A 14644-nucleotide genomic window follows, 5' to 3' on the forward strand; every position below is an offset into this window, starting at 1 on the left:
CTATCATTAGAGATTTCTCATTTCACCTTGTGTATTATCTGCATGTTTGTGAGGTGGCAGAACTGATCTATGATATTATATGAATCCACTTCTGGTTCAGCACTACAGACAACATGGTGTCTGCCTGGCTTTCTGATGAGATAACAACAACTGCACTGTGGTGTTTGCAAAAATAAATAAATGTGTAGCATTAAAAAATTCCTCTCTTTGTCCCTTCCAAAAACTTGATTAGTCTTATTTAACATACAGTATACTTGCTAACCTAAAGTCAAAAAAATATGTTCACTTTCAGCAAAGCCAAAAACCAAACAGGATGTGAAACTTCCAGAATTACAGCAGGGCTTTTCTGCTGCACAACCTTTGTGCTTTAAACACCCGAACCACTTCCTCACCAGCTTCCTGCCTGTCTGGGCTTTATGGGTTAGAGTTCAGATGAGTACAGAGACACATAACTGACCAAAAAACCTTTAACACTGCTGAACACTGACAAAGAAGATATGCTAACAGTGAAAACATCTGCTGCTCCGTTTGGTGTGATTGGAGTGGCTGCCTTTGAGCTTACTGTATGCCTCCAGTCGAGCTCTTACACTTTTCCTTTCCCTTTCTCCAGATGTTGCACTCTAATAATCTCTATCCACCGTGAATATGTAGAAGTGTTAGCGCTTCTTCTAAACGTTCCCAAAGATGATCCAGGGCCATACATACAGTAAATTAAGTTAAAGGAGTGATTTCATGGCCACCCCACTCATTAAGGTTGAAAATACATTAAGATTTGCATTAGCCTATTACTTATCCTCACCTGCACTATCCAAACCGTAATCTCCATTATTATTTGTAGTCATTCTGACATATAGCAGTGCACTTTCTGTTCCTCCTCTGCCGTTACCTCCCTCTGTGTCTGTGAGCCATTAGTGCTAGTTGCTGCTGCTAGGTAATAAGCGGAGGTTTCTTAAGGAAAGATGAGGTGATACCATCCTCATACCCACAGGAAAAGGTCGGCAGTTAATTAATCTGCCATTTCATTAGCACCTGCCACTGTAATGTTAAACATCTAACACCTGATCTGAGGCTAAGTAATAAGTGGGAGCTCATTGGCAAAAGAAATTACCTGTGTTCAAGACAAAGTGCAAGTATGGAAATCATGCTGACATGAGGGGTTGAGCAATCTGTGGCACTTGATCAGCACCACTGAGCCAACTTTGGCATTTTATAGCTTAAACAAGATCGATACTGAGATTATGTTCATACACGACACAGCAAAATACTCCGTTTTTAGTTTTAGAGGAGATTCAATCTATTTTGCACAACCAAAACATTCCCACTCCACAAAGTTTGCTTTCATCAAAAAGCTAACTTGCAGTTTACATTCATGGCTGTCTAGCCTCATATAGTGTCTAAGGTATGTTTTACCATAATTAGCATAAAGATGATTGTGGCCAAAAACATGTTTTGTGAGGTCAAAGTTATATTGATGGTTGACCACCGAAAAAAATCCTTCCCGACACTCCAGACATCACGTTAATGAGAATGACAAGACTGACTGTCACTAGTGAAGAAGCATTAAGTGAATGTGAATGAAAGTTTTTCTCTGCGGTCCAACTCAATCAAATCAAACTTTTCTTAAGTTACATTCACTGTATCACAGATATTTCTATGAAATTTTATGAAATATATATAAAGCAAACCATGCTCGGGTTAAGTCATGTAAAAAATAATATTCGCAAATATAACAATATACTTTTTACTCCCTAAATCAGTATTGGCCCCAAAAATCCAGTATAGTTTGAGCTCTGAAAGGAAGTGGTGGTTGTCCTTACCTAACCTGTTTGAATGTAGAGAATTGAGTCAGGCCTAGAATGTAAAGACTGAAACAGAAAACATGTTTGTCTTCACTGAGCTAATGGTTCTAGTTACTGATAAATGAATGACTGACAGCAGCCGACGTCTAGTTGACTAGTGATGCCCCGAGAAGAAATCTGGTGTTTGTGTCTCTGCAGCTTGTCTGACAAACAGGGAGTGATGCACCTAACACAGGGCTTGATGTAAAGGTTTAAACTGTTAGCTTCTAAGACGAGAATACCTGGCTTCTTCCACGGCGTCGGTAGTTCCTCCGCACTATGTTCTTGTAGTTTTCATTCTTTTTGGTCAGGTAGTAAAACAGCACACACTCAGCCACCGTCTGAAACATAAATCAAATATAATTGTTTCAACAACCGTGTCTGGAGAAGACGGGATAACACAGCGCAAAACAAAAATGAGAGAAAATTTGGGAAATCAATACCTTCCTCTCCAGAAAAGATGCAATCAGAACAAAGTTTTTGGGGTGCTGGATGAACCTGTAAAAGCAGAACAAACACACTATTGAAACCTGCCTCAAAGTATTGATAATGGCTGAAGGACAAACGATGTTCCCAGAATAACAGAGCGATAAACTGAGGGGGTTATGCTGCAAAGAAATTTTAAATTACAACGAATCCTATTTCTAAAAAATAGGATCTAATGGGTGTACTAAAACCATTGCATTGAAAATGAAAATGAATCAATTAGGTCTGTAATGAAGAGATAATCATCCGATATTCATCAGTCCACAGAACGATTATAACAATTCCACGAAGACCTCGTTTTCTGAGCCATGGTTTGGTTTATAACAAATTTTTTATCATTTATTCTTCGCAGTGAGGGTGGGATAACCTTAATATTCCCATGGTTCTGGTACATGGAATAGTCACATGACTCATGACTCCGCGGTGACCCTGCTTTAAAGTAAATGAGCTTGAAACGTCTCCTGTTGCTTCTCACAAAAGAGGAAGATTCACTTCCCTACAAACAACATTTTTCCCTTCATTGGTCACACAAACTTCAAAAGACGGACCTGTGTTTATTGCTTAAAAAATAAGCTCTCTGGCTGCGAAATGCCAAAATGTTACCGATAAGTCAACATATGTAAAAGTAAAGAAGTTGAAACTATATTTTCAACCATGTGTTTTGCTTACTTCTCTCTGAAAGAGTCCTTCTCCTGCTCGCTCCACATGTTCATGACCTGTCGGTCCTTGTACACCTTCATGGGGTCATCCATCAGTCCGTTCATGTTGATGAACTTGATGCGTTGCTGCTCAGCATCAAACAGCATAGGAGGGATGACTGCCAGCTGTCGCATTTGCTTCTCTGTGTTCTGAAGTAGACAAGGCAAAACACAGAAATCACTATCCAGGAGTGAGCGGGCTGATTTGCTGAGGGAAACCATCTTAATGGTAGGAGCATGTCTGAGCTCAGGAAAGGGGACAGGACTTCAAGAAAGACACTGGTGCTCTGACACACAGTTTAATGGGACCACGCTGCCATGTTGGTAAGAGGTGTATTGTGTGACAAGTGGTTGTATCAGCCATGTCCACTCATAGCATGGCCCTTCAATGCTTAGAAGAGCAGTGCCTCATTTAGTTGGAGTCTGACACCACAGGCTTAGCAAATCATCTGCCCAAGCTGACATTTCAACTAGATCATATTTCTAACTATGGCAACCATGTCAGCACAAATATACAATTTTTGCAAAGATTGCTGTTAAGATGAGAACCTTATTGACATGTTTGATACTGAAACCTTTCCAAGAGTAGCCAACATTGAAAGCTGTAATTTAGATGCACATGCTGACATGTACCATTGTAATGATGTTTCCATTTATCAGGGACGAGTATAAGGACAACAGTTTCTGATGAACCTGCAGCTGACATTATGTGTTGACTGAGACGTCATAAATGGAGAAAAGAGAGACAAGGGAAGGCTGTATAAAAAGTGACAGTCAGGTAAAACTGTCAGACAGTATCAAAGTTTTGGGAACATTTCTATCGTAAAGCAGCGGTGTTTTCCGCTGGTCTGTTGTGGTCTTTAAGGGCTGGTAGTTAGCTTAGGCTAGCCCTGCTAACTTGGTTACCGCAAATATCCCAATGATGTACCAGTTAATAATAAACCCTCATTGTGACCTGGTATCAGAGAATGGAACCATGTAAGGCTGACAATATGTACTGGCATATACCAAAACATGACTGTGTTATAGTGATAACAGAAAGCTTGGGCTACATTTAATGTTGGAGAAGAGGTTGTGATCTGTTGTCAGTTGCTTGACATCTTGGATCGTATGCTTTGCACCAATTATCTTGTTTTTAGGGATATTTAATAACTGATTTGAGGGTGTGTGGAAAAAGGGGATGTATGTTGTGTAGTTCAAGCCTCTTGAGAGGAAATGTGTGACTTGTGACAGTGGGAAACAGCAATAAATCTTGAGCCAACCTGACTTTGACTTGCATTTCTTTCAGACTATGGTTTCAATGATATTATGATGTGGGGATATAAAAATCTCAATCATATATTTTTTCAAAATTTAATGATTTGTATATGGAAGTCATTAATGGCTTATTTTACAAAGGCCTGCAGTTCTTAATTTCTCTAATTTACCCCTGTTCTAATAAACGACCCTGAGAACAATTGTCAAATTAATCAAGTTAGAAAATTAAAAGCCTAAGCTGTATTAATGGTATATTGCTTACAAATAAGGAGCCCAGCATTAGTATTTTATGTGAAGTTCAGTCACCACCACACACACCCAGAGTTTCATTGCTTGCAGCATTGCCAGCCTTGACAAGCTCTCTACTCCATTAATCTAGAAGTCCTACCTCCATAGTCATTTAAAAGCTCATGACCATGATAAGAAAGAGCAGGTGACTGGGCAAACCATTTTAACATAACTAAACAGTAACACTAGAGCTTACCTCATGCTCTGATATTCCATCAATGATTTCGGAGACCTCGTGTTCACTGCGAGCTGCAGACGAGCTCAGCCCACCTCCTCGCTGCCCAACGCGGCTACAAGGGGGATAATAGAGACTGCAACTGAGTTACTCATGTAACACAGTGACATTAATCCACATTCTTTATTAAAGGTAATCACAGTAACAACGCAACAAAGCAAAATTATTAAATCAGTCTTTTTGACTTTTCACACTCTGCCCATTGTGAGACATAAAAAAAAATCTGATCTCACCTCTGCATGCGCTCCTGCATCTCTCTCTGCTTGCGAATCTCTGGGAACTGTTTCTCGTAGTACTCCCGCACCTTGCTTTCCTTGGCTCTGCGCCGCGGATTGCTTTCGATGCGCTCTACCTTTTTCTCCCAGGCTTCCATCAGCTGATCATATCGCTGGCAAAATTTCTGTTCCTGAAGCAACAACAGAAACAGCAAAGAGCTTAATCCAATCTACAATATCGCTTACATATCTTTTATATTTGGTTATTGTCTTATTTCAAAAGATTAAATTCATTGTCATCACATTAGGTTTGTCTTTTCTTGGCCATTGTGGAAAAATGGTGGTAAAACATAATGGTCTCTGTGGAAGAGGACAGGCTACCAATGAAGATATAAAGAGCTAATTCTATGCTAACAAAGACACGATTCAGAGCTACGGGTTATTATTCACAAATTAACTATATTCCATTTCTGCGGCTAGATCCTAAATCTCTCCTAAATCCTACACTGCACATTTAACAGGTACTGTTCAAATAAAACATCTGCCAAAATACAGGCTGTCCAACAGTTCAATAATCACAGTCAGTAAACTTTCTTAGTCTCAGTCTCTCTGATGTCTCTGAACATGTACCTTTACATGTCCAGGGGGGCAAGGTGATATTTTGCTATTCTATGGGGAGTCTGGCCTTGAGCCATTGCTCTGACAGACGACGGCCCACTGTTTTCCCAGCTTCCTCACAAGCAGGCTGTAAAGCAGACCATTAACCCTGGTGCAGACATGACCCTCAGTAGACTCATAAACAACAAGGTGATGTCTCCCCTCGCTCAGCCCAGGAGGAGCTACCTCCCCCACTTAGACACAACATGAGAATACTGGACCCTCGTCCATGACTCACATGCGTTTTAGAAAGGTGCTGCATTTGAAAACCCTTCTCAATGACTTTGCACAAACTTTCAATACATAATGAATGCAGAGCTGTAGGACAATTGTTGCTGAAAAGACATCTAAGCTTGGAAACCTTCTTTGAAAAAGCTAAATTTTGCCATATTCACAACTTGTGGAATGTACTGGATAAAACTGTGGACTTGGTTTGCAATAATGATTTTCTGTCAGGCCTGTTGATTTTAAGATGTTCGTCTGGCTCCAGCATCAGAGCTCGCCCCATTGATCTCTGCTTTATTTATAGTCATGCTCTTTGGCTCAGTCTCGCTCAGTCACTGCCAGGCAAGAGCGGCTACTAACCCTGTACAATGCTCATTATGGTGCTTGGCTGAATTCAGCAGATGTATAAAAAATCTCTGGAATTTGCTTTCGTGGTGACAGTATGAGATTAGTTTTATATGTTTTTTTTAAATCGTTTCTCCTGATAGCAGTAAATTACTGACAACCAACCAAGCCTAGAGCTCTATTCTTCTGGTCTGCCTAAAAAGGCTACTAAGTGCATGAAGCAGCTAGGCCAATTTCTCTCAAGTCATCGGCCACGATCAGTCCCAGCAGAGAGTCACACATGTCGAGTTCTCTACTTACCCACTGCTTACGAGCATGATTTCTCCTCTTGAAGTATAAGATGAGCTTCTTTCTCATTGCCTGGTTTCTGAGAGGGATGACGAAAGAGAGGCAGAGAGAAAACAGAGGGGCAGAGGGATAGAGAGAAAAGGAGATGGTGAGGGCATTCAAGGAAAACCCAAATTCAAACAATGCTTAGGCTTTCATCACAGTTGTCTCATACATTACATGTTTCACAAACATGTTCCTCTTGCTTGACTTTTTCTGCCTAACATCTTTATCCAATATACAAACAAACAGACACGCACACACACATACAATGGTTGTCCTTGTATGCCACCGCTCGATACTCAAACTTGCTTCTGGCTGGGAAGGACAGTGAGGGGAGCCAAACTTATAAAACTTGTCTGGGCTGGGAAGAGCTAGCCACAGTGCTTCAAATAAAGGTCAGGGCCAGTAATCTCCTTAGGCAGCCACTCAGTTAGTGTCTTTCTTTGCTGCAAGACAGAGTTTTATTCCTGACACTTAATCTGCCAGTTGTAAGGTCACGTTCCCCGCTGATTAATGTAATTGTATTCTGCATTAGTCACTTCAGCTGAGCCACGGGTCCCTCGGGTCAAAAGCAAGGACAGAGGATGAGGAAGTGGGTAATTCATGGTGCGCAAGTTTAGGGAAAATGAGAAGCTAGCATTAAAAAATGTTGGATCTAGAGTGATAAAACACACAGGATGACCCATGCTTCATTCCCCAAACATGTTATCTGCAATAACAAACACATTCAATCTTTACAGCCTTAACCCCCAACCAACATTAACACTTCCACATATCCAAACATGCAAACAAACACATACTGAGTAAAGTATGGGTGAGAACGCTTTAAAGACAGATATGGCATTGTCCCCTGGACAGCAGATGGCAAAGGGGAAGATCAGCAACCCTAAAGCCTAACGAAAGGTTCCCTTTGTCCTGCCCTAGGCCTGTGCCATTTCTGAGATATCAGAGAACACTGTAATTTGGCACGATACCTCAAAGACATGATGTTTGAAAGATTCATTATACACATGACGCTTATGACAGATGTTGTTCAATGGTACAACCACACGAGCTGTTCAGACCTCAAAGTTAGATTTTGTCTTGATAGAAGCCTGCATTTATCGTCAGCTGACTGGTAACAGCCCTCAATGTGCAGGAGATGAACTGGGATGAAATCCTGAGATATTAGTACTCATCTATCCCAGCAGGGATAAGTGCCAAGGTTATCAAACCGGTTAGCAAAACAAAGAAGTCGATTGTGCTGGCTCAAAGCAACATAGTGGTATTTAATAACACACACACACACACACATACACACAGAGAGAGAAAGAGAAAGAGGGGAGAGTTTTCAGTTAATTGCTTTGAGGCAATCATACTGATCAAACGGTGAAGGGATCAAAAGGAGTGAAGACAGAGCCGTGTGTGGCTACGAGGTCAGACACATCTTGTGGTATGCCACTGTTCCCAAACCACTGTGCCAACGGTTGAGATGCACCATTATAACCCTTCTACAGCTCTTTGATGTGCCTTAGTGAATAATGGTTCTTAGAAGATTATGATGAGCCGTATTGATAAACATGGCCTCTATGCAGATATCTTCCAAAATGTTAAATTGTCATGATTTGTTCATCATTAACCTAATGCAACCTTGAAATTATGGAAAATAATCCTGCTGTTATTATTTCATGTCATATCAGGGTCAAAAAATTAAATCAGTGGTCATTTAAATCACATCTGTCTCTACTTTCTAAATGGTAGAAGTAAGTTTATAGAGGAAAACAAAAAAGACAAGGATCATGTGAATATGGTTTTCGCACTCTTCTCTCTGAGCTGTAGCACTTGTCACTCTTCTGTTTTCTGAGTGATGCATTGTCAAACAACCATAGGTAACAGACTTAAGCCTACTACTGTAAGGTAGGACTAAGTAAAAGGTAATGCTCAGTCACTGTAGAAGGGACTTGAGCATTATGTCAAATTTGGACAAAAACGCTCCAGTATTTCAGAAAATATAAACTTTAGTCACTAGTCTCGCCCTAACAGCAGGAGTTACAGCAGTTGTTAATAAAGTTTATTTCAAAAAAATGATTGTTGTATGGTGGGTCCAGGTGATCTATTCTGGATGCAAGGCTGAGGACAGTGACTGTACACCTGTGACATCAGAAATTATTGGTTTGTTTGAGGCAAAGTTTCTTAGAATGGGCTCTGTGCATTTCTTTTTGTATTAAGCATTTTGATATATCTATATTATATACATAGGAGCGGATTCTAAAGATAGTCTCCACTTTACTAAATGTACAAACCAACAAATATATCCCATAAATACAATCAATAACAGGCCTTGAGGTCCTAAAACATTGTCTGGCCTGTTACCCTTTGATAGGTTTTGAAATTCTTCTGACCACAGCAATCAAAGTATAGCTGTGTCTTATTGTCGTAATGTTTTATAGGTCTGTGTGAGCTCTTATTATAACGGTTCAACTCTTCAGCAGCTTGTATACTAGAGTGTTTATAAAACATTTTGTAGAAGCATTTGGTGGCAGACTCACATTTTGATGTTCTCATGGTACTGCTTGGTGTCAGAAGGCTGATTGTACAGAGGCTGGAACAGGACAAGAAACAAAAAGATCACAGAATCAGTTGGGTAAATGATTGAAACCATGAATATACATGAAGGACAGATGACAGCTTTTACTCAAATATCCCCCTAATTTCTCTGTGATAAACTCCACCTAATGTAAGAGTTAAATGTTTGCAGAAATGGTCATTAAATAACAGGTGAGTCAAAGCTCTGACTGACAGGTCAAATAACTTGATCTAGCTCAAAATGAATCACTGCAGGGACAGAACAGAATCTGTTAAGTGTAGCATCTTAAAGTAATTTGTTGAACGGTACGAACTCATCAAATTCACTCCGTCAGTGTTTTTGTGTGTCTAAGTAAATTACAGACAGATACAGTATGCATGAGTAAATACAAATAAAAAAACACACACACAAAAAATATATAACTGCAGCCAAAGTAATGATTTTAATGTAAGGCTGAGCAAATGTCCCAGTTCTGAAAATTTTGTGAAGTAAAAAGTTACAACATTTAATATGTGACAAATGTTTAATATTGCTTAACTGTGTACATGGTCTCTCCCTAACATTCTCCATTCCTCGAACCTGACCCTCAACAAAATCATCACACATGACAAAGCAAAGATGTGAGAGTGAGAAAAAAATACAGAATAAAACACAAAGATAAAGTCTCCACTCACCAGTTCTACCCTGGGTCCCAATCCCTCCAGTATCCTGTGAGCTTCTTCTGCCTTTTTCTAGTCAGGGAACACAACAGAAGTAGTGCATTAGCCAGCTGCCTGCACCTCTGCCATCACCACGGCAACGAAGTGAGCACGCTCACTGGATCACAGAGGCTACGCCGCTTCTCGCTGGACAGACTGACGGACAGACTGCTGGATAGATGGATGGATGGATGGATGGATGGATGTATGGATGGATGGATAGATAGACGAAGAGACGGATTCACTGACTATTATTAGAGCTTTTAACTCTAGATGGGCCACAGCTCCCTCTCCCCTCCCAGAAAAAAAAGATTACTCACCTCCCCTGTGCAGAGAGGTAGAGAGAGAGCGCAGCTAGGCAAGGAAAGCAAGTGGGAGTGGAATAGAAAATGAGTGGGAGAGATAGTGCAAAAAAACTGGGGGAGGAGGAGGGGGGCTAGAGGGCTCCAATGCTTATCTCATAAGAGACATCTGATGAAAGACAGAGAAAGATCTAACCTCCAGCTCACTACCTACAACAACCAAGCTCTTAAAACAAAACTTCCTGGCAAGGACCATAAAGCAAGAATGGAGAGGTGATGGGGCATGAAGATGGGCAGCGAAAAACTCCCGTCGATGTCTCTGGATGATCCCTGTGCAGCTCCGCTCCTCCATACATATATATATGTATTGCACCACTATTCTCCTCATTCCACTCTGTACACTATCGCCCTTCATCGATCAAACACCCCCCACTTATGATGACAAACCTCATGCTCTGTCGCTATCCATTTACTTCATTCCCTTCAGTGACCACGCAGTGAGCCTGTCAGGACTGACACATACGCCGCAAGAATGGGATTACAGGGAGAGAGAGGGGTGGATGGAGGGGGAAGATGTGGGAGAAGCTTCAGAGGTGATAACAGAGAGAGCTTGCCAGTGTGTATGTGCGTGTCAACCTTTACTTTTCACCACCCACCATGCTGCTTCGCTTGTCCCTTTCACTCTGCCTTCACTGTAGAGGCATCGCAGGAGGTGTTTGGGATCTACTCTTAAGTTTACTCAGTGCTCACGCTAACAGCCCCAGAGGAGCTCAAGCAAACAGCTCAACCTGACTCAACTAAGGCTTTGAACTGAGTCACCTGTGAGGGAAGCCAATGACATGAGTAAAAAATCCCTGTGCATTTCTTTTAAGTCTTAAGGCAAAACGAGGAGCTGAGGATTTACCCTTGCACATACTCTCCATCATTGGGGTGCCATCAGGGCAAACAATACTTGACCCTTTATAGCTAAAAAATAAATATTAATTAGATGATACGGAAGTGGAAGTGATATCTCTCCTTGCATCTGCTCCCAAAACAGCATAAAGGATCTTGGATAGTGCCTGTTTGCATTCATCTTTTACTGCACTTGTGATGCCAGCAGGCTTCTGGCTCTAGCTCGCTATGGATGACTGTGCTTAGCAAGCCTGGCTTGACTCAGCTTCCACTGTACTGCATCAGTTGCAATATTCCAAAAGTTGCTATACACATTTGCAGATGTCGTGCATAAGAAAATTAGTTTGACGTTCTTTTCTTCCTAAGTGTTAAATTGTAGCTGGAGTAAGTAAACAAGCTAATTATATAGTGATTTAGATCTGCAGTAGCTTTAAGAATTTTGAGACAGCCTATTATCATTACATTATTAAATTTTTCAACATTTTATGTTTTCCCGAGGAGAACTGCAAAGAGAAAACCTGGGACAAATCCATACCTATGAGTGTGTGCAATTTGGTGCAGCTTGATTTAATTTAAGGGGATGATAAGTTTCAACATTGCTTACTTATGTGTAAAAGTCACATCATACCACTGCTCTATCTATGATTAAAATACAAACCCAGTTATACAATGCAATTATGTTAACACAATAAACTAATTCCTGTTGCTTCCTTACCCATGAGTAGGTGTAACAGGCTACAGAGCGTTGCCTTAGGTAGCAGTTAATGAGCAGCAATTATTAAAAAGCAGCCCATTATCCTCGGAGAGTAGGGAGGCTCAAGGATTTGTCTTTATTTCCCGGCCATGATTATTTTTGCAAAAATACAGCAAGATACTGACCTCAAAACTTTTGGGAAATGGCTTAACATTAGATACAAGAAATGACAAAAATAGCAAATGGGAGAGAAAAATGGATTATATTCAATATTACCTGTTCTTTAAAATTGGGTTTAATTACACAAAGAGAACAGCTCTCCCTTGGCTAACACACACACACACACACACAGTCATCACAAGACCGAGTACAGAGGCTCGCTCTATTACTTCAATCATGCCCCCTCCCTGTGGTCACACAAAGGACTGCTACTCTGGCAGTGGCATTATAAGCTTAGCAGCTGTACTGTTGTGCATGCAGCCTGCTGTCAACAAGGCATTTCCCACAGTGGATCACATGATCCGTTAAAATAAGATGGAGACAATAGAAAACCTGGGATAAATCTGTAAGAATAACTATCCACACTGTGGATACTTATGTGACTAAAATCACAGCACTAAAAAATATGTGTAACTCCCGTGGAGAGAGCACAGGAGAAAAAAACAGAAATCAGACTGAAGCAAACAACATGAGAGGGAGGGAGACAGAGGAAGAGCACTACAAGGCCATATTAGGATTAGACATGAGGATTTAGCATAGTTCAACAGAATTATGATAATGCAGTCTCAGCAGGCCTGTCTTTTCTTGTGTTCATGTCCATGACTGCTGGGTCCCAAATATGAAAAGTGTGAACTTGGTTAAGCCATCCTCAGGGTTTGACAATGGGCTGTCAGTAGAAATGAGACTGTAAACCCGTCTGAGAGAGCGGGTGACACTGAGCCCAGAGGGGACAGACGACACCACTGTGACATGAGCTCAAAAAGGCAAACTAAAGCGGGAGTCATCATAGCCAGGTGCATATCGTGTAGACTGAACACACATTAATGCTGTTTTCAAAGTCTAAATGTTTTTTTGTCAGAAAGAAAATAAAGACTGGGTCCAGGTCTTGGTGTGATCCAAGCAAACCAAATCACCCGGGAAGTTTGACGCACTTGTAAGATAGTGTATCTATCTATATGTTATGTACAAAGCCAGCTTATGCGATTTAAAAACGCAAATGAGAACAAACATTTGTTTTTTGTTGGTCTTTCAGTCTGGCTAAGGGCTGTGCATTGACTAACAAACACAGTGTATTCATATAAGGCTTTTCCAGTCTTATCGACCATTTAAAGACCTCGACTTCACATTCAACCATTCACACTCACTTCATATTGTGCGATTTGGGGCTCAGTATCTTACCAAAGGACACTTCAGAATGCAGACTAGAGGAGTTGGGGATCACATCACCAACCCTCTGATTAGTGGACAACCCTCTCTATCACCTGAGCTACAACTGCCCACATATAAAACCCAGACCACACTTTAGAATGTGACCTTAGTGATCTAAATATATCCTCAATGCATCTTTAAAGTGTTCACACTAGGGCTGCACGATATCGAAAATGTATCTTCATCGCAAAAGACGGCTGCGACAAATGGTGTTCCCTGCGCCAAGCATTCACGCTCTGCATGTCAGCATATTTGACCAATCAGAAGAAGCCCTGTTGTCTTAGATAATAAATGAAAGATATTCAGATCATTGACAGGTTTTTCCATCAGTGAATCATTGTTGGTAGAAGAAAATAAGAAGAGAGTAGTGAGACAAAGAGCCTCCTCCGTCAAATCTCACACCACCTCGGCCAGACTAAACTCTACTGTGGAAACTTCTAGTGATCACGTTTGTCACGGGTCAAATTCATCACTATGAGCAGTTAATTATAAAAAGAATTGTTTGGCTTATGTATAACAGTCCTAGGCACACACACACACAAACGCACAAGCACCACATACACCTGCTGTATCTCTCTCTTAGTGGAGCTGTGCATGGCTCCCTGGGTGTCTGCCCTGGACTTGGTGACGCTGTGGCCGGGCTGTGTGCCTTCTCCCCCGTGCTGTGGAGCTGTACGTGGTCTCTGTGTCTGTAGCCAAGGACTGCTTATGTTAATTATCGCAAGTCATATCGTCATCGCAATATTTAACAAAGTTATCGCATGTTTTCCTAATATCATATTTATGACAACTGAAGGGTACCATTAGGATTCTCCTTGATATTTGGAAGGAGAGGGTAAGGTGAAGGGTATTCCTTGTAACATTCATCTTCACCACTAGATGACCCTAAATCCTTCACACTGAACCTTTAAATGGGGAGCCAGTAGGCCAGAGTACATCCTGCCAGTCAGAGGGAGGTGGAAAGTGTAACAGAGGTCAGGCTACATTGTGGAGTAAGTCATGAGTCATTCTTACAATTCAAGCCGTTCACAGTTGAGTCTTGTGCAATCTGCTCATTCTGCTGCTGTACAGAAGTGCTCTGGTTTAGCTGTGATTGATGACAGTGAGGGAGAAAGTCCTGAAGGACACACGCTATGCTGTGGCGTTCTCTACAAAAGGGCTTCGAGGTTTTTTCACTGGTTATCTGAGGCTTTCTATGCAGGGTAGAGCAGTGTGTCACAACACCATTCCAAGAAGGATTAATCTCTTGCTCAATGACACTAAAGCAGGCGTGCAAGGGTCTTAAACTAGGTTTTCTATTTGCGGTGTATTTTCTCTACACTGCTTTGCCATACTATGAAAACCATTTCCCTTGAACGTGTTAGAAAAGAGTGCCTTACATCTGAACTGTGAAGTTTTACCTTTGCTCCTGGTTTCCCGTAGGGAGTTTGTTCAAAGAGGTTAGATCTGGGCTGGGATGCAGTGTGAGAGGAGTTCCCTACTTTAAAT

At 41.2% G+C, this 14644-nt stretch overlaps 1 protein-coding gene across 4 annotated transcripts in view; it reads right to left on the bottom strand.

The window, feature by feature from the left end:
- Positions 1 to 14644, bottom strand: part of ncor2 (nuclear receptor corepressor 2) — an 85391-nt gene that overhangs the window by 33815 nt on the left and 36932 nt on the right. For all 4 annotated transcript variants that reach the window (XM_061072113.1, XM_061072114.1, XM_061072112.1 and 1 more), the window contains exons 7-14: positions 9815 to 9871; positions 9103 to 9155; positions 6545 to 6611; positions 5036 to 5208; positions 4764 to 4857; positions 2994 to 3172; positions 2282 to 2336; positions 2081 to 2179 (exon numbers count right to left, since the gene is read on the bottom strand). In XM_061072113.1, the coding sequence (XP_060928096.1) occupies positions 2081 to 2179; positions 2282 to 2336; positions 2994 to 3172; positions 4764 to 4857; positions 5036 to 5208; positions 6545 to 6611; positions 9103 to 9155; positions 9815 to 9871 (777 nt within the window). The remainder of the gene's footprint in view (positions 1 to 2080; positions 2180 to 2281; positions 2337 to 2993; positions 3173 to 4763; positions 4858 to 5035; positions 5209 to 6544; positions 6612 to 9102; positions 9156 to 9814; positions 9872 to 14644) is intronic.

This window comes from Limanda limanda, chromosome 5 (genome assembly GCF_963576545.1).
Source record: "Limanda limanda chromosome 5, fLimLim1.1, whole genome shotgun sequence".
Classification (NCBI taxonomy): domain Eukaryota; kingdom Metazoa; phylum Chordata; class Actinopteri; order Pleuronectiformes; family Pleuronectidae; genus Limanda; species Limanda limanda.